The sequence below is a fragment of the Rhinopithecus roxellana genome, chromosome 2 (genome assembly GCF_007565055.1).
Source record: "Rhinopithecus roxellana isolate Shanxi Qingling chromosome 2, ASM756505v1, whole genome shotgun sequence".
Classification (NCBI taxonomy): domain Eukaryota; kingdom Metazoa; phylum Chordata; class Mammalia; order Primates; family Cercopithecidae; genus Rhinopithecus; species Rhinopithecus roxellana.
This window is the reverse complement of record NC_044550.1, coordinates 15,291,711-15,312,209: the sequence shown is the minus strand read 5'-3', so window position 1 is coordinate 15,312,209 and position 20,499 is coordinate 15,291,711. Positions and strand designations below refer to the sequence as shown.

Sequence of the window (20,499 nt, the reverse complement as noted above, 5' to 3'; positions counted from 1 at the left end):
ATTTACTGCTAGAATTTTAAAATATTCTTCGGTAGGAGACTGGTGAAATAATCTTTTGTAAATCTATAGCTTGGAATAGTATATAGTAGTATATATTTTTTAAATTGGTAGTGAAATACACATAACGTAAAATTTACCACCTTAACCATTTTAAGTATATACTTCACTAGTGTAAAGTTCATTCACATTGTGATACCACCAATTTCCAGAATTCTTTTCATCTTGCAAAAACCAGAACTATACCCACTGGGCAACAACTCCCCATTTTCCTTCCCCACAGACCCTGGCTACCACCATTTTACTTTTCTGTCTTTATGAATTTGGCTACTCTGAGTACCTCATGTAAGTGGAATCATGCAGTATTTGTCTTTTTGTAACTGACCTATCTCATTTTGCATAATGTCTTCATCCATGTTGTAGCATGTGTTAGAATTCCCTTCCTTTTTATGGGTAAATTTCCATTATATGTATAGGCTACATTTTGCTTATCTATGCATCCGTCATGAACACTTGGGTTGCTTCTACCCATTATTGGCTGTTGTGAATAATGCTCCTATGAACATGGGTGAACAAATACCTCTTCAAAACCCTGCTTTCAATTATTTTGGATATGTATATATCCAGAAGTGGAATTGCTAGGTTATATGGTAATTCTATTTTTAATTTTTTGAGAAAGCACCATAGTGTTTTCCATAACAGCTGTACCATTTTACTTCCCACCAAAAGGACATAAATGTTCTGGTTTATATGCACCTTTGCCAACACATTATTTTTTGGTTTTTTCGATAGTAGCCATCCTAATGGATGTGAGGCAGTATCTCTTCGTGGTTTTGAGTTGCATTTTCCTAATGATTAGTGATGTCGAATGTCTTCATGTGCTTTTTGGCCATTTGTTTATCTTCCTTGCAGAAATGTCTGTTTAAGTCTTTTGCCCGTTTTTGTATTGGGTTGTTTGATTTTCGTTGTTGGGTTGTAGGAGTTCTTTATACTTCTGAATATTACCCCTTTATCAGTTATATGCAATATTGCAGAAATTTTCTCCCATTCCATAGGTTGTCTTTTTACTCTGTTGATTGTATCCTTTGATATACAGAAGTTTTTAATTTCAATGTAGTCAAGTTTATTTATTTTTACTCTTGTTGCCTGTGTTTTGGTGTCATGAATCTATTCCTGTATGTTTTTTTGTAAGAGTTTTGTGATTTTCGCTCTTATGTTTAGGCCTGTAATCCATTTTGCATTTATTTGTATATATAGTGTAAGGTCAGGGCACAACTTCGTTCTTTTGTGTGTGGCTATTGTTTTCCCAGCACCATTTTTTGAAAAGATCATCCTGTCCCCATTAAGTAGTCTTGGCATCCTTGTTGAAGATAGTGGACCATATACACAAGCATTAATTTCTGGGCTTTCTATTCTGTTCCAGTGGTTTATATGTCTGTCTTTATGATAGCACCACACTGTTTTGATTATTGTAGCTTTATAAGTTTTGAAATCAGGAAGTATAAGACCTTCAACTTCATTCTTCTTTTTCAAGATTCTTTTCTCTATTTGGGGTCCTTTAAGATTCTATATGAATCTTAGGATAGATTTTTCTAATTCTGCAAAAGACGCCATTGGGATTTTGATAGGGATTACATTAAATCTGTAGATTGTTTGGTAGTATTGATGTCTTAAAAATATTGTCTTCTAATCCATGAATGTGGGATGTCTTTCCGTTTGTGTCTTCTTTAATTTCTTCTTAGCAACATTTACAGTTTTCAGCAGATAAGTCTTTCACCTCCTTGGTTAAGTTTATTCTTAGTATTTTATTCTTTTTTGATGCTATTATACATAAAATTGTCTTAATTTCTTCTTTGGATTGTTCATTGTTAGTGTACAGAAATGCAACTGATGTTTGTACAGTCATGCATTTTTAACAGAATACATTATTAAATAAAAGCAAATACATATTTCAAAGTAATTCAGTAAGATCCAGTTGATATAAAAAAACTCTGTACATTTATATATTACTTCTATAAAATGAGCTGCATTTTCCCCCATTTACTCCGGGGCAAAATACTGCCTTGGAAAAAGGAACTTTTTTTTTATTTCCATCTCCTTATGCTTTAGTTCTTCTCTCTCACTTGTTCTGTATCTTATGTTCTCAGCATATTTATAATTTGGAATAACCATAGGCCAAAGGCATTTGACCTCAATTTGAAATTTACCCCCAGCACCAATGGCTCATGCCTGTAACCGTAGCACTTTCAGAGGCCAAGGTGGGCAGATTGCTTGATTCCAGGAGTTCAAGACCAGCTTGGGCAATATAGTGAAACCCCGTCTCTACAAAAAAAATACAAAAATTAACCAGGCATGGTAGCAACGCTCCTGTAGTCTCAGCCACTCACGGGGCTGAGGTAGGAGAATCACCTGAACCCAGGAAGGTTGAGGCTGCAGTGAGCCCAGATCACTCCACAGCACTCCAGCCTGGGCAACAGAGTGAGACCCTGTCTTTAAAAAAAAGAAAGAAAGAAATAATAACTTCCACTTTTATGATGGGAAGGTTTTTTTAGTAGACTTTTGACAATATATGACAATTAATAACTGTTTTTAAAAAATCTAAAATGCAATTATAGAGAAAATAGAAGATGAAGGGAAGAGTAGAGTTATACTCACTGGGAACAGCTGAGATCCTATGTTTCCAAGTTTATGCTGGAATCATTTATCCATGTCGATAAAAGGATGTAACTGGGGCTTTTCTGAGGCCATTCTGTTCATCAGGGATCCTAAAGTCTGGGACAGAAGGCTGAGATCAATTTGGTCTTGTATCATGCTCATGCTGGAATCTGGCCTGGGAATAAAAGAGTGGAAATGGGGAATTTCAGGTGCTCCCCTGTTCATCTGGGCACCAGAGAGCTGCACTAGCAGGTCTATCATGAATCTCCTTGAAATGCTCATTTTCAATCCTACTTGATGTGTCTGTTTCTGGAAATGCAATATCTTCAATGTATCCCAACAAAAATATTTTATGATTAGTAAACTTATATAAAGGACATTTTTTTCCTTTTTCACATGTTCTAACAATTTTTTATTTAATAATTAGATCTATTAGATTTTATTAATTACTGTGATAGTCGAAGTACCTTCTAGGCTGAGTTCAGATTTGAAATAAACCTTGACTATCATTACAGAACATTTTGTCTCAATCTGCTTTGTATTTGAAAGATATGAGATTCTGAATTATAATATCTAACAGACTAGTTCCAAAAGACTATGTGTTCCCCGCCTTAATTTCTCTTGTAGTTAGCTCTGTGTTCACCATTATCAGAAGCTTATGCATATTGCCAACAATAAGGGGGTTGCTAAATAAAGTATGGTTTATATCTACTCTAGAGAATCAAGCAGCTACTAAAAACTATTTGTAGGTTACATAACAGCATGTGAAAATACGTATGATCTAAGTGGAAAAGATAAAAACTAAAAAGAATCACATATATAAATTAATTATAATAGCTATGTTTAAAAAAAAAAAATCTTTTAATGGCAAAAACTCCAGAAGTAAATTTACCAGAATTCTAATAGTTTGTTGTGTGAAGTTGGTGACAGTGGATGATTTTTATCCTTTATTTTTCTCTTGTTTTCTAATGTGATTATAAATTATTATAAAAACTTTTAAATACCTGTGTAGGCAATATGGAGCTGACTGTTTGCTGAACTAGAGTAATGTTATATAATAATACCCTAAATTTATACCAGCAATAGTAATTTCAGTCTCTGTCTCCCTTTACCAATGAGTTCATGTATTAGGTTACCTTTGGTCATGACTTATTTATGGATAAATGAATTTATATAACGTATTTTTCTTAAGCAGTATATAAAATATACATACATTAAGAAAAGATGAATTTCGCCCTGATGAAATAGGTCTCTATCAAAATTATTTAGCCCTCTACATATAATAAAACTCCAGCCTTTTGTAAGTAGGACTGCCTCTGAGAATAAAGATTTGCAGGGAGTGGGAGACAGGGAATGATTCCCAGCTTTTACAAGGAAATATAGATAAAGCGATAGAGTTCAAGATTGTTTACTCCTTTAGTAGTAAATAAACAAACTGCTACTAGAATGAAACTTAGAAAATATTTATGGAAGATATGTACAAACTAAAGTCAGATATCCTTTGTGTATTAATGTCATTATTTTGAAGTAAGTAAACATGCAGAATCATGTTAACCTATCATACATGAAGACAATTATTAATATTTATAGTTGTCCATATTGTTCTGATTAGTGAACAGACATAAGAGCACAAACTTGGAGCCAGACCACTTGGATTCAAAACCTGGCCAAACCTCTGAGTGACCTTGGCAAGTGACTTTACCTCTCTCAAGTTCAGTTTCCTCATCTGTCAAATGAGGATTACAGTAATACCTGCCTCATAAAGTTACAGTCAAGATTAAATGTGTTAAGATATGAGAATAGTATCTGGCACATAAGAGATGTGTTGGCTATTTTTATTATGTTTAAAGTTGTTGTTAACTACTTAAGAAATTCTTCTGTAATGTGTTTATGTTCTAGATGGTTGGCATAGATAAAAAACAGGATTTGGAAGCTAAAAATACCCACACTCTAACTGCAGATGTTAAGGATAATGAGATAATTGAGCAACAGAGGAAGATATTTTCTTTAATACAAGAGAAGAATGAACTCCAACAAGTGTTAGAGAGTGTTATAGCAGAAAAGGAACAATTGAAGACTGACCTAAAGGAAAATATTGAAATGGTAGGATTTAGCACTCTATACTTGGCAATACCTTTTTGTCTTCTTTGTTTCAGATTTTTATCAACTTTATTGAGGTATAATTTATATGGAATAAAATTATATGCAATAAATGTATCTGATGGAAGTGTATGGTCTGACGACTTTTAACAAATGTCTCTACCCATTTTCTCTTCACCCCAGTCAAGATAGAAGACGTTCCATCACCCCCAGAAAGTTTCCTCACACCCCTGTCACAGACGCTCATCACCTCCTCCCCGCCAGATTATCAGTCATGATATGTTCACCTTAAATCATTTGTCTCTTCTAAAGCTTTATACAAATAGAATCATATAGTGTGTCATCTGTTATGTTTGACTTTCTACACTCCCTTTTACTGCCAAGGAATAGTTCATTGCGTTAATACACCATAATTTTTTTATTCTTTTTCCTATTGATGGAAATTTGGGTTATGTTCAGTATTTGGCTATTTTGAATAAAACTGCTATAAACATTCTTGTACAACTCTTTTTATTTACATATCTTTATTTATATAAGGTAAATATCTAAATGGAATTGCTGTGTCATAGGGAAGAATATGTTTAACCTGATGAGAATTTGCTAGACTGATTTCCAAAGGAATTATATCATTTTACATTCCCATTAGCAAATTAAGAGAATTCTGGTGGCTCAAACATCCTTCTTCATCAACACTTCATATTTATTGGTGCTTTTAATTTTAGCAATTCTAATGGGTGTGTAGATAGTTATTTTAATTTGCCTTTCCCTGATGACTAAAGATGTTGAACATTTTTTTCTTGTGTTTATAGACCATTGTATATCTTCCCCTGTAATTTATCTGTTCTCAAAGAGGTGTGTTGTAGATTTTCAGTGTATAGGTCTTTAAATGTTTTATTAAATTTGTTCCTAAATGTTTCTCTTTTATTTTTTGCTGTCATAATTTTTAAATTTTATTTTTAATTGTTTGTTGTTGATGTCTGCCAATATTTTCACACTTTAGTTTTTCTATGTTTAGGGGTGATATAATGTGTATCGGTTGAAATAAATACTTGGAGAAGTTCACTGTGAATCGTAGAATGTGACCATTTGTATTGTTTTAATTTTGTAAGTTTTGGGGATGTCTGCTTTGTCAAAAGAGCAGAATGTAAATAAACATGCTAACAAACAATGATATTTTCTTCTCAGTCTCTTCTGGCTTGTTATGTTTTTGTGGTCTTGATACCTGAGAATATCACTGTGTGAGCTTAATAACTAGGATCAGCCCAAGTCATACTAGCAGAGGGTGGCTACCATTTTGAGCTTGCTGGCAGTGATCAGTGCTGAAACTGAAGCCATCCCAGTGTTTGAAAAAAACATAGCTATAGTCTTACTATTACTCAGTGATAGCTCAGAAAAAGTCTCTTTTGGCTTAAAGGCAGAAATGAGCTAAGTTCTCATGATAAAATGTTAAATCCAATTCTAATTCTCATGGTAGGAATGTAAATTGAGCAGTAAAGAAACAGTATAAAAAGCAGATTCTTGGCATCTTATACTATTAAATTAAAGACTTCTCTTTTTTGAAATTTGTCTTTTCCTATATAGTTTTCCCAGATTTCTTCATTTGCAGACCAAGGGAAATGCTGATGTTTTACCTGATTTCATAAATGTTAGCTAATATTTACTTTAATCTCAACTTTTTTTTCTTTCTAGACCATTGAAAACCAGGAAGAATTAAGAATTCTTGGAGATGAACTTAAAAAGCAACAAGAGATAGTTGCACAAGAAAAGAACCATACCATAAAGAAAGAAGAAGAGCTTTCTAGGACCTGTGACAGACTGGCAGAAGTTGAAGAAAAACTAAAGAAAAAGGTGAATTTTTAAAATTATTTCCCTGGCCATTTTTCCTAACTAAACTTTTTTTTGCTAATTTTTATTTCGGTAGACCTAAATCCAGAAATAGCACATACCTCCCAAATGAACGTATTTCAGTGCTAGCATTTTGGACAGTTTCAACTTACACTGAGATCTAAACTAACATACCTTGTGAGGATTATATTATTCTAGAGTCTTTAGGTGAGAGAGGGCTTTGTATCATTTAAACAAATCCTATGATGTATTCATTCATCAAATATTTACTGAGCACTGTCATGGGCCAGGCACTGTTCTGGGCACTTGAGATATATTAGTCAACAAAACAAAGATTCTTTCCTTGCAGAGCTCATTAGCCATTCTCTGAAATGTAAGATTTATCACTGTTACCATCTCTTAGATGTTTGCAGTTTCCCAAATCATTTCTTATATAGAAGTTAGGTGTTATTGGGATATTTGTGTAAGAGCTAAGACCCCTGTAACAGCTGTAGTTCCCAAGAGATTCTAAAATGCACCCATAGAAATCTTTCTACACAAGGTAAGGGCAGTGCCACTTGCATAATAGATAATATACTGTGGTTCTATTATTCTGTGAAATATTTTTTCCTTTTTCTTTCCTTTTTTTTTTTTTTTGGAAACAGGGTCTCACTCTGTCAGCCAGGCTGGAGTGCAGTGGCATGATCACAGCTCACTGTAGCCTCAACCCCCCGGGTTCAGGCAGTCCTCCTACTTCAGCCTCCCAAGTAGCTGGGACTAAATTAGCTGTGCCACAACACCCAGCTAATTTTTGTATTTTTGGTAGAAACGAGGTCTCACTATGTTGCCCAGGCTGGTCTCGAAGTCCTAGGCTCAAGCAGTTCTCCTGCCTCAGCCTCCCAAAGTGCTAGGATTACAGGTGTGAACCATCATGCCCAGCCTGTTTTTTTCTTAATGTGTGTTTTCTTTTAATTCTGATCCCTTTCACTATCTCAGCTAACCAAATTTACTAAAACCTTATGTCTATGTCATACTCCTATAAAAAAGGTAAAATCAGCCTGTGAAGGTTAATGTCTCAGTATTTTGGGGAGCCACCCATAAGCATCTCATTGGAAGTGAAAATAAATTCTCCAAAAGTTTTTAAGAGGATGAGGAATTACAGTTATTTGGTAGCTGTATTTGTATATTTAATTAGTGTCTTTGCTTTTTTACTTTATCTCATCTTCCCCTTATCTCTTTAATCAGTTTATTTTATCTGCTTAATCAGCCTATATCAATTTCCTAGGGCTGCCATAGCAAATTGCTGTAAACTTGATGGCTTACAATACAGACATATTCTGTCACAGTTCTGAGTCCTAGAAGTCCAAATTTGAAGTGTCACCAATACCATATTCCCTCTGAAGGCTCTAAGGAAGAATCATTCCTTGCTTCTTCCTAGCTTCCAGTGTCTCCCAGCTACCCTTCGCATTCCTTGGCTTGTAACTGTTTCACATGACCTCCTTCTCTGTGCCTATCTATGTGCTTTTATGTCTCTTACAAATACACTCTTTGGAATGAAGACCTACACCAGTAGGATCATATCTCAAGCCTAATCCAATTGCATTTGCAAAGACTCTGTTTCCAAATAAGTTCACATTCTGAGGTTCCTAGGAGACATGAATTTTGGGTGGGACAATATTCAATCCACTACAGACATTTATGCCTGTGAGTGTTGTTTACTTTTAATGCTACTTGTCTATTTATATGGTGATAGGAGGCAGGGCTGTTAATGATTTTATGTAAGAATTTTGAGAATATAGATAAAATGGTAATTATAAAAATTGTGCATTTTAAGAGCCAGCAACTCCAAGAAAAACAGCAACAACTTCTTAATGTACAAGAAGAGATGAGTGAGATGCAGAAAAAGATTAATGAAATGGAGAATTTAAAGAATGAATTAAAGAACAAAGAATTGACATTGGAACATAGGGAAGCAGAGAGACTTGAGTTGGTTCAGAAACTTAATGAAAATTATGAGGAAATGAAATCTATAACCAAAGAAAGAAAAGTTCTAAAGGAATTACAGGAGTCATTTGAAACAGAGAGAGACCAACTTAGAGGATATATAAGAGAAATTGAAGCTACAGTAAGTTATACCCTTTTCCTTCATCTATTAAGTGTTTCTTTTAAAATCTGAGCCACTTGGAAAGAGGAGAGCAATGTTGGAATAATGTTACAATATTCTTTAAATTTCACTTGGCAAGGGCCTACAAACAAAAGAAGAGCTAAAAATTGCTCACATTCACCTAAAAGAACACCAAGAAACTATTGATGAACTAAGAAGAAGTGTATCTGAGAAGACAGCTCAAATAATAAATATTCAGGACTTAGAAAAATCCTATACCAAATTACAAGAAGAGGTATGTCTTTTATTCCTTTCATCCTTTGTCACTTCTTCCTTCCTTTCTGCTTTGAGGGAAAAATAAGCAATAAGAAGTGGCTAGGATGTGGTTTGTTAATTGCCTGGGTATTTGCTGAGTGTCTAATGTGGCAGGCATACTCCTGGGTTACAGAAATACAATGAGAACAAGGTAGACAAAACCCCTAAAATCCCTCTGATCCATTTGTAGTGAAAGAAAGCTGATAAATAAGCACTCAAATGAACAAGAAAACATCAAATAGTGGTAAATGCTATGGAGAAAGTGAAACATTGGGATAACTGGGCCAACCTATATGAAAAGTCTACTCCATGCCAGACATTGAGGCTGTGGATATAAATAAGACATTGTTCTTTCCCCCCATTATAAGCTAGAAAAAAATCCCTTAATTCCAATATGGTAAATGCAGAAATATGCAAAATTACATGGTACCACTAATTTATCATGGAAAGAGAAATCAATCTATACACATAGAAAAATTAAGACATAGCATTGGAGCCCATCTGAAAATGGAAATCATACACTTATTGGGATATAGTTTGCTCAACTATGGTTTTTCTCTTATAGCATTTGGAAACTAGTGGAGAAATAAGAAGTATGCAACAGACTGCTAGTAAAGTATAAGGATTGGTTCACTTTGGGTCTGAGCTAGAAAGAAGGAAAATTATGACAGAATATGACTAACAGAAAAGTCATGAATAGCTTTAGCACGAATTCAGGGAAAATGAATAATGAGGAGTTTGTGATCCAAGGTAGACCTTAGGGTTTAAAATGACTTTCCTTGCCATGAAAAGTTTCCTGATCTTTTCCTTTTAAACATTTATAATAGCCAGCCGGATGCGGTGGCTCACACCTGTAATCCCAGCAGTTTGGGAGGCCAAGACAGGCAGATCACCTGAAGTCAGGAGTTTGCGACCAGCCTGGCCAACGTGGTGAAAACCCGTCTCTACTAAAAATGCAAAAATTAGCCAGGCATGGTAGCACACACCTGTAATCCCAGCTACTCAGGAGATGGAGACAGGAGAATTTCTTGAACCCAGGAGGCGGAGGTTGCAGTGAGCTGAGATCACACCACTGCACTCCAACCTGGGCAACAGAGTGAGACGCCATCTCAAAAAAAAAATGTATATATTTATGATAATAATCTGCAGATAGTAACCTTGGTATTTTATGAATGTCCTAAGATCCCAGTGCTTAATGAGGAACGGGAGTTACTTCCTAATGTGAAAGAAGTTAGTGAGACTCAGGAAACAGTGAATGAACTGGAGTTATTAAAAGAACAGTCCGCAATCAAGGACTCAACAACACTGGCAAGCATAGAAATGGAAAGGCTCAAGTTGAATGAAAAATTTCAAGAAAGTCAGAAAGAGATAAAATCTCTAACCAAGGAAAGAGACAACCTTAAAATGATAAAAGAAGCCCTTGAAGTTAAACATGACCAGCTGAAAGAACACATTAGAGAAACTTTGGCTAAAGTAAGTTTCGTATTTTCCTCTCATTTTAATAAGTGTCTTATAAGAATCAAGGTTTGTTTTGTGTTGTAGTTATAATGTTTTATAATTGTGTTACCAGTTTTTTAATGTCTCTTAATCATGAAATGACTAGAACAGAACAATTAAGAATTGCTTATAAACACCAAGAACCTATTGAAACAGAGATGTTTCAGAGAAAAGAACTGTTTTCTTAAATATTAAAAAAAAAATTTAGAAAAAATAATTCTAAATTACAAGAAAGGGTGAAACCAAATATGAGATTGTTTTATTTTCTTCTTTAAACCTGTTCCTTTAATGTTTCATAAGGCACTACTGTCTTTTCTCATTGTTTTAGTCAAATCTGGGAGCTATCCCTATTAATATCCCCTCCTCTCTGCTTATTTTATAATCCAGTTTCCAAATCTTGTTGATTTTAGTGTGTGTTTTAAAAATCATCCTGCTTTTCTCTCCACACTGCCACCACCCTAATCCAACTGAACATCATTTCTTTCCCTGGGTATCTGCAGTAGCCTCCTAACTTGTCTTCCCATACTCATTCTTACACTTCTCTAATCCAGTTTCTACACTGGGCCTAAATGATCCTTTCTTACATTATTTTAATATCTTATTGCTACTTTTTAAATAAAGACCAGGATTCTCTATGTGGCCTATGAGGCCCAAGGTGCAGATCTTACCAGCCTTATTTCAATTTACTCTTCTTCCTATTCTTTGTTCTCCAACCACACTCATGTATTGCTCTTCCTCAGCTCATGGCTTTCAGATTCTCAGGTCTCTCTACCTGCAGTACTTCCATACTCCTTTTAGCCTAACTAATGCTCTCATCCTTCAGATCTCAGTTAAAGCTTTCTCTCCTCTAGGAAGCCCTTTCTAATCATTCACAATAGATTATATTTGACACTTGGGCCCTAGGAGAAGCCAGCATCTCTGTTTGGTAAGATTCGACATCATATCTGTCTTTGTCCTTAAAGTATAAGTGTCAAAAAGAGAGAGATCCTATAAGTCTCATCATTTTATCTCCAGCCTCAAATAAGATGCTGACAACACAGTGAGACCTCAATTTTTAAAAGGCGTTAAATGCCTGAGTAATGGAAGAGTGGGAGAATGGAGAGATTGCTCTGTAAATGAGGCATTGAATCCTGCCTTAATTGTTTTAGAAAGCATCCTGATTTATTTTCCCCTAAAACACAATATCTCTGGATATCAACTATACTGTTTTATGATTCTCTTAAGATCCAAGAGTCTCAAAGCAAACAAGAACAGTCCTTAAATATGAAAGAAAAAGACAATGAGACTACTAAAATTGTGAGTGAGATGGAGCAATTCAAACCCAAAGATTCAGCACTGCTAAGGATAGAAATAGAAATGCTCAGATTGTCCAAAAGACTTCAAGAAAGTCATGATGAAATGAAATCTGTAGCTAAGGAGAAAGATGACCTACAGAGGCTGCAAGAAGTTCTTCAGTCTGAAAGTGACCAGCTCAAAGAAAATATAAAAGAAATTGCAGCTAAAGTAGGTTTCATCTTTTCACCATGTTTTTTAAAAATATTTTGTAACCAAATATTTTTATAAACCCTAAATATTTGGAAAAGGGAGTTAATTACAGCGTCATAGTTATAATGTTTCTGTAAATTTATTGGAATTTCCTCTAATAATAAAGCACCTGGAAACTGAAGAGGAACTTAAAGTTGTTCATTGTTGCCTGAGAGAACAAAAGGAAACTATTGATGATTTAAGAGTGAATATTTCAGAGAAGGAAACTGAAATATCAACCATTCAAAAAGAATTAGAAGCAATCAATGATAAATTACAGAACAAGGTAAATTGGGGATGAAGAAACAGTGGGAGGAAAATGGGTGGGGGTGGAGTAGCTAACTGGATTATGAAGACGGCTGTTTAGCATACTTAATTGTTTTGGAAGACAACCTTTTCCCCGTGTGTGTGTGTTCACATTTTTTTTTTTTTACTATTAACTTATTTTATAATTATGTTTAAGATCCAGGAGATTTATAAGAAAGAGGAACAACTTAATATAAAACGAATTAGTGAGACTCAGGAAAAAGTGAATGAACTGAAACAATTCAAGGAACATCTCAAAGCCAAGGATCCAGCACTACAAAGTATAGAAAGTAAGATGCTCGAGTTGACTAGCAGACTTCAAGAAAGTCAAGAAGAAATACAAATTATGATTAAGGAAAAAGAGGAAATGAAAAGAGTACAGGAGGCCCTTCAGATAGAGAGAGACCAACTGCAAGAAAACACTAAAGAAATTATAGCTAAAGTAAGTTTCCATCTTACTTTTTTTGGATACAGTAATAGTGTTAAGGTGATAATGATGGTGTTCTTGTGATGTTTTATTGATTTTCCTCTAATCATAAAGGGACTGGAAATAAAAGAGGAATCAAAAACTGCTTATATTCAACTTAGTACCAATAAACTGTTAGTAGACAGAATATTTCAGAGAAGACAGCTCAAGTAGCAAATATTCATCGGGATTTAGGAAATTCTGATGGTGAATTATAGGAAGAAGTGGGACTTGTTTTGTTAAATTGGAAAATGACATCTAATTATTGTTACTCATATCCCTTATGAAAGAAAGCAGTATATACTTTAGATTACAATGTAAAAATGATTGCCTTATTTTAGGAACAATTCCTTTTCCTAAAAATATTCTGCCTATGTTGTAACTGACTTTATAATTTTCTCAGATGCAAGAATCTCAAGAAAAAGAATATCAGTTTCTTAAGATGACAGCTGTCAATGAGACTCAGGAAAAAATGTGTGAAATAGAACACTTGAAGGAGCAATTTGAGACCCAGAAGTTAAACCTGGAAAACATAGAAATGGAGAATATAAGGTTGACTCGGATACTACATGAAAACCTTGAAGAAATGAGATCTGTAACAAAAGAAAGAGATGACCTTAGAAGTGTGGAGGAGACGCTCAAAGTAGAGAGAGACCAGCTCAAGGAAAACCTTAGAGAAACTATAACTAGAGTGAGTTACCATCTCTCTATACCTCTAGTAACTATGGCATTGTATCCTAAGAGAAAAATCTGCCATAGGGTTGGTGGGAGTATAAAATTGGTCCAATACTGAGGAAAGTTGGTGGTAGTGTATTTGGTAATACCTTCCAATTTTTTCAAAAGGTTTATTCGTTGATCCACAAGTCAAATTGTAACTATTCTCCACACATTTGCACAAACTATAAAGATATTTGTATGATATTCTTTGCAACAAGTTGTATTAATGAAATAACACAAAAACAGGGAAAATTCTAACCATCCATTGGTAGGGAACTGGTTAAATAAGTGTAGCACATTCACATCATGGAATACTATGCCACAAATAAAAAATGTGGTAGAGCCGTAGTGCTGATTTGAAGTGTGAAGTGTCCTGTTAGGGAACAGGGTAAGTTCAGGAGTAATGTATCTAGAATGTATTGACATCTAAAAGTAGCTTAGAGGGTGAGAATTAGGAGGCCTCAGAAGAGGGTGGAAGATTTTTTACCTCCTGCCTTATACCTTTCTATACCGTGTGAATGGTATTACTCTCAATGTATTATTTTTATTTTTCTATTAATAAAGGACCTAGAAAAACAAGAGGAGCTAAAAATTGTTCACATGCATTTGAAGGAGCACCAAGAAACTATTGATGAACTCAGAGGGATTGTTTCAGAGAAAACAAATGAAATATCAAATATGCAAAAGGACTTAGAAAACTCAAATGCTGCCTTAAAAGCACAGGTATTTTTTTAAATATTTTTTTAAACTCTCAGTTACTGAGAGTTTGAATCAAATCTTTTTGTGTAATGAAACAAGATATGAAGTACCCTAAAACTGAAGGCAAGTGAAGACTTACTTGGGCTACTCAATTTAGAAACTGTCATTGATCTTTTTGTGTCTACTGATATCCTGACTTATTGTGTGATTATCTCAAGATCCAAGAACTTCAGAAGAAAGAGCTTTTTTTGTTTGTTTGTTTTTTGAGACAGTCTCTCTGTGTTGCCTGGAGTGCAGGAGCATGATCTCGGGTTCAAGCGATTCTCCTGCCTCAGCCTCCCAATTAGCTAGGATTACAGATGCATGGCATCAAACCCAGCTAATTTTTGTATTTTTAGTAGAGACAGGATTTCACCGTGTTAGCCAGGATGGTCTCGATCTCCTGACCTCATGATCCACCCGCTTCGGCCTCCCAAAGTGCTGGGATTACAGGCATGAGCCACCAGGCCCGGCCTCAACTTCTTAAAGTAAAAAATAATCTTAGGGAAATTATGTATCAAACGGGTCAGTTAAAGAAGCAACTAGAGGCCTGGAATGTAACTCTGGAAAGTGTAGAAATGGAGAAATTAAGATTGACTCAGAAGCTTCATGAAAACCTTAAGGATGTAAGATCTGTTACTAAGGAAAACGATGGCCTAAGAAGAGTAGAGGAAACCTTTAAAATTGAGCGAGACCAAGTTAGGGAAGGTCTTAGAGAAATAGAAGCTAAAATAAGCCCATTCCTCTCTCTAGCAATTCAATGTATTGTCTTACAGCAATGAGCCCTTCTTTGAACCAAGTATGACTGTTGGCAAGAATGAAATGATACAGCCTTTTAATTTGGTACTGCTCTTGAAAATGTTCAAGTCTGCAATTAGCATTTTCTTTATGGACTTTAGCCTACATATGTACTGTTAAAGGACTGTGTGTGTGTATATACAAACACAACATATACATATACCACAGGTTATTTATTATAGTGATTTTAAAATTAAAAATGTGAAACAATCTTAAATGTTCCTCGGAAGGAAACAGTAAATATAAACAGTATGTCAAAATACTATGCAACACTTAAAAAAAGTAATATATGTGTAATGTGTTTGCCTCTGAAAAGCAGAAGTAGAGTGTAAAGAGATGAGGACGAGGAGGAGAAAACCTGTAACTTAATAGCAAAGATATAGAGTAACACTGTTACTATTTTTACTAAGAAAATATATCACTTTATTTTTAAAAAACTAATATTAAGATATGTCACTGTTTTTAAAATTTTTCTAATGATAAAGGATCTGAAAAAACAAGAAGAACTAAGAATTGCTCACATGCATCTGAAAGAGCACCAGGAAACTATTGACAAACTCAGAGGAATTGTTTCTGAGAAGACAGATAAAATATCAAATATACAAAAAGATTTAGAAAATTCAAATGCTAAATTACAAGAAAAGGTATTTTTGTGGGGGGATTGTTTGATTGGATATCTGATTTATCTGTGCCTAAAATTGTTGGGGATATAAAATGGTTCAACCACATTGGAAGACACGTTGGCAGTATTTACTAATGCTGGACGTAGCCTGCCTGAGGCCCACATTTCCACTTATTGGGTATGTACCTCAGAGAAAAGAGTACATACATACTTCTATAAAAAGACACAAGAATGTTTATAGCACCCTTATTCAAACTAGCAAAAAACTGAAAACTCAAATGTTCATCAGCAGGAAAATGGATACATACATTTTGATATATAAGTTCAAAAGCAGGCAAAAGTGAACCAGGATGATAAAGGTCAGAATAGCGGCTGTCTCTAGGAAGGGGCACGCAGAAACTTTATGAAGTGCTGGAAATATTCTCTGTTTTAATCTGGGTTGTAGTTTCATAGATTTATTCCTGTGTCAAGAATAAATTAAGTTACACATTGAAGATTAGCATGCTTTATATGTGTTATACCTCAAAAGAAAGTAAAATTCTATGTGGAATTGTGCAAGATATCAGTGAGAGTAACAGGAGTAGACAGTTGTCTTAATCAATTTAGAAACTATTATTTATCTGTCCCTAAAAAGCCACCTAACGTATTATTTTATGATTATCTTAAGAATCAAGAACTTAAGGCAAATGAACATCAACTTTTTAAGTTAAAAAAAGATGTCAATGAGACACAGAAAAAAGTGTCCGAAATGGAGCAACTAAAGAAGCAAATAAAAGACCAAAGCTTAACTCTGAGTAAAATAGAAACGGAGAACTTAAATTTGGCTCAGAAACTTCATGAAAACCTTGAAGAAATGAAATCTGTAATGAAAGAAAGAGATAATCTAAGAAGAGTAGAGGAAACACTCAAACTGGAGAGAGACCAACTCATGGAAAGCCTACAAGAAACCAAAGCTAGAGTGAGTTGTGTTCTCTCTTTACCCTACCATTATATTCACGTATTTGGGCAAAAATACAGTCTTCACTGCAGCATTGTGTGTGGTGACCAAAACCTAGAAGTAATCTAACTGTCCACCAATAAGGCACTATCTGTATAATGGATAACTAAGCATAAGAATGGAAAACTAAGCATAAGAATGGTGTACTCTTTATGTGATATTGATTTAGAAAGATGTCCAAGTGGTGTGAAAGGAGAAGGCTATGGAGGAAGCTACCAGCAGGAAATTTTACTTTACTGTTCTAATTTGGGAGGTTGTATAATGCTTGTTTTTAACTGTGAGTATATAGTTTTTAAGATTTTGTTTAAACTTATTAATTATTAAGTAAAGGTAATTACTTTTATGTCATTACATTTCTTGACTTCTTCTAACAATAAAGGATCTGGAAATACAACAGGAACTAAAAACTGCTCATATGCTATCAAAAGAACACAAGGAAACTATTGATAAACTTAGAGAAAAAATTTTAGAAAAGACAACTCAAATTTCAAACATTCAAAAGGATTTAGATAAATCAAAAGATGAATTACAGAAAAAGGTATGTGTTGTTTTGTTCTTCTTTTGGAAGTAACTTTGTCCATATTATTCGTGGAATTGAAAAGATATAGATACAGATATGTAGATATACATGTGCATATAAAACACAAGTAGGCACTATTTTCCTTCCTTGAAAAAATTGCTTACATTCTAACTTGTTTTACAATTATCTCAAGATCCAAGAACTTCGGAAAAAAGAACTTCATCTGCTTAGAATGAAAGAAGATGTCAATATGAGTCATAAAAAAATTAATGAGATGGAACAGTTGAAGAAGCAATTTGAGGCCCAAAACTTATCTATGCAAAATGTGAGAATGGATAACTTCCAGTTGACTAAGAAACTTCATGAAAGCCTTGAAGAAATTAGAATTGTAGCTAAAGAAAGACATGAGCTAAGGAGGATAAAAGAATCTCTCAAAATGGAAAGGGACCAATTCGTAGCAACCTTAAGGGAAATGATAGCTAGAGTGAGTTCAGAATCTTACCCTGTGTAGTAACTATTAATAAGAATTAAGCTTTTTTGAAAAGAATTACAATGTTTTTATTTCTTTTTCTGGAAATTTCTATGAACAGTAAAGGATAGTGGGAAATGGTTACTATAATTTTCACACAATAGAAAACAGTTTTAAAAGAAGCAAAAATATTTTCAGAAAATAACATTTAATTCTTTATAAAGTGTGTTAAAGCAGACTATTTCCCTTAATATAACATTTTAAAGTTTTTTTTAAATCAAGAGTTAGCATTATTCTAAATGGAGAAATATTTGAAGGATTAGATTTGTAAGAGAGCAAATATTCCCATTTCTCTACCTATACATGCTGGAGTTCTGGAGTTGGGCTCTTATTGGCGAAGTTAAAAGGAAAAAAAGGCAAGATAAATATAAAAATTAAGTTGTTCTGGTATGACTATTTATAGATATTCAGAATCATATATCTTAAAATATCTAATTAAATCCTCTTTTTAAAAGTAACAAAGTTCAGACAAATAAGTTGATTAAAATCTGTAAAAATATTTTTTTATTCTCATTTCTTTATATGGGCCTTAACTAAGTTTATAAAGAGATTTAATTGATTCAACAAATATTCTTCTAGGTACTGTAGTGAACAAGATAAATAAGTGGGAGAAAATGTTTTTGTTTCACTTTATACTTTTTAATCAGAAATGCAAAATGTACACAGAATATGAACTTTTCCAAGGGGCTGGGAAGAATATATGACTAGGGTTTGAAACACAATAGACAGTACAGGTGATTTTAAGTATATTTGGTTGGTGGCAATAAGGTGCTTTAGGATAAAAGTAAGTGCACCTCTTAAAACTACAAGTGAATAATGCAGAGATTTGGAAGGGTAGGAATCAGAAATTAAAATCTAATGTGTTTGTTTTCCTGGTTATTTGTTCATTTATTTATTTATGTATTTATTTTTATAGAGACAGGATCTCACTATGTATCCCAGGCTGGTTTTGGGCTCCTGACCTCAAGTGATCCTCCCAGAGTGCTAGGATTACAGGCGTGAGCTACCATGCCTGGCCCTAAAACCTAATTTGTAGCTGTGAAAACAAATCCTATCTCCAAAAATTATATGGTTTTTCTACTTTTTTCCCAATGAGTTGAAGTCACTCCCTATAAAACTTACTGGTACTGTTATTTATTTTCTAATCATTTTAACATTGCTTTGAGTTACAAGTGTAATACTTAATTCCATTATTAAAATGTCGTGTAATTTAAGTGTCCAGTTAGACATTATATGTAAATGTAGTCATGATGAAAGCCCTGTTTATTTTATTTTCTTTTTACCAAAGCAGGACCAACAGAACCACCAAGTAAAACCTGAAAAAAGGTTACTAAGTGATGGACAACAGCACCTTACAGAAAGCCTGAGAGAAAAGTGCTCTAGAATAAAAGTAAGTACCTCCTGTTAAAACTACAAATCATTATTGGTTCCCTTCCAAAGGCTTACTGAAACCTAAAGTGGAATTGAAGGAACCTCTGGAATGAATCCATAGTGCTCAGTATTTTTCTAAACATTGTAACCTAGTATAGGTATGTATGTGTAATGCACACATACACAAACAACAATGGGACCTTGTGAATTTAAGTCCTCACCAGAAAAGTAATACTTGAGCAAATACCTGAAGGAGGTAAAGGGTCAGGCCGTACAGATGTCTGAAAAGACCCTTATAGGCAAAGGGAACAGCGAGTACAAAGTTCCTGAGGCAGAAGACTCCGTGATGGTTCAAGGAACATCGAAAAGGGGCAAGCTGCTAACAAATGAGTTCAGAGAGTTATCAGGGAAGAGGCAAGCTGTGGGACACGAAAAAAGACTTTGAGTTTTATTAAGTGAGATGGAGATCCATTGGTGAATTTTTACTGCAAGCGAAACATAATTTGACTTACATTTTAAAGGGATGACTCTTAATTGTTATATTGAAAATAGAGTGGAAGCAGGAAGACCATTATAAAGACTAATTTCAGTCACCCAGGCAGAGATCATCCTGGCCTGTCCCAGAGAGGGAGCAATAGAGGTAGTGAGAAGTCTTGAGATTCTGAATATACATTGAAGGGAAAGCCAACAGGATTTGCAGTCACACCTGTTGGAATGCAAGATCTCTAAGGACATTTTTGTTTTGTTTATGACTGTATCGTTTAGCACATTCCTGACATAAGTCAGTGTTCAATATGCTGCTATATACCGTAACTGATTCATCCTAAAACCAAAAACAGGAATCCCCTCTCCAACACTCCAGATTGATTAACATCTAGCTTTTCTTAAATTATTAAGAATAAAGGGCTCATTCTTGTGAGAACGCCCTTGTTTTATTGTTTAGCACCCTGAACTAAACATGTTACCCACTACATGATTACAGCAACTTGAATTTTACATGTTTCTCTACCTGTGTTCTGACCAGTGTGTCACCTGCATAGCCTCAAGTCACTTGAGTCTATGGGCCCAGGTTTATCGCATGTCTACTGTATGCTGCGTACCATACTGGGTGTTTTACCTCATGATATAGGCTTTATTGCTCCATTCATACACAAGGAAACTGCGGCTCAGAAAGGAAGTTTAGCAGTTGCCCAAGGTTACACAGCTAGTAAATTGGTAGAATCTCAATTTTAAACTAAGTCAGACTTGTATCTGACTTATTTCAAAACTTGGGTATAGAAACACTTTTATAAATATAATTTTGTCTCCTTCAGCTAAATGACTGTGTCTGTTTTATAGATTATATAGATATATAGGTATAGATCATATATTTTACTTGACCCCAGAAAACTTTGTGGTAATTATTATGGTCTTCCTGTT

At 34.4% G+C, this 20,499-nt stretch overlaps 1 protein-coding gene across 2 annotated transcripts in view; it reads left to right on the top strand.

Annotated features, from left to right (window-relative positions):
* CENPE (centromere protein E) overlaps positions 1-20,499 on the top strand; it is a 92,363-nt gene that overhangs the window by 36,431 nt on the left and 35,433 nt on the right. The window contains exons 25-39 of one of the 2 annotated variants that reach the window (XM_030924315.1): positions 4,552-4,755; positions 6,442-6,600; positions 8,411-8,701; positions 8,820-8,975; positions 10,178-10,468; positions 11,717-11,995; positions 12,144-12,302; positions 12,480-12,764; positions 13,192-13,479; positions 14,070-14,228; positions 15,527-15,685; positions 16,331-16,621; positions 17,040-17,198; positions 17,374-17,505; positions 18,998-19,099. In XM_030924315.1, coding sequence (XP_030780175.1) covers positions 4,552-4,755; positions 6,442-6,600; positions 8,411-8,701; positions 8,820-8,975; positions 10,178-10,468; positions 11,717-11,995; positions 12,144-12,302; positions 12,480-12,764; positions 13,192-13,479; positions 14,070-14,228; positions 15,527-15,685; positions 16,331-16,621; positions 17,040-17,198; positions 17,374-17,505; positions 18,998-19,099 — 3,114 coding nt within the window. The remainder of the gene's footprint in view (positions 1-4,551; positions 4,756-6,441; positions 6,601-8,410; positions 8,702-8,819; positions 8,976-10,177; positions 10,469-11,716; positions 11,996-12,143; positions 12,303-12,479; positions 12,765-13,191; positions 13,480-14,069; positions 14,229-15,526; positions 15,686-16,330; positions 16,622-17,039; positions 17,199-17,373; positions 17,506-18,997; positions 19,100-20,499) is intronic. The other variant, XM_010363334.2, reaches the window with a different exon arrangement.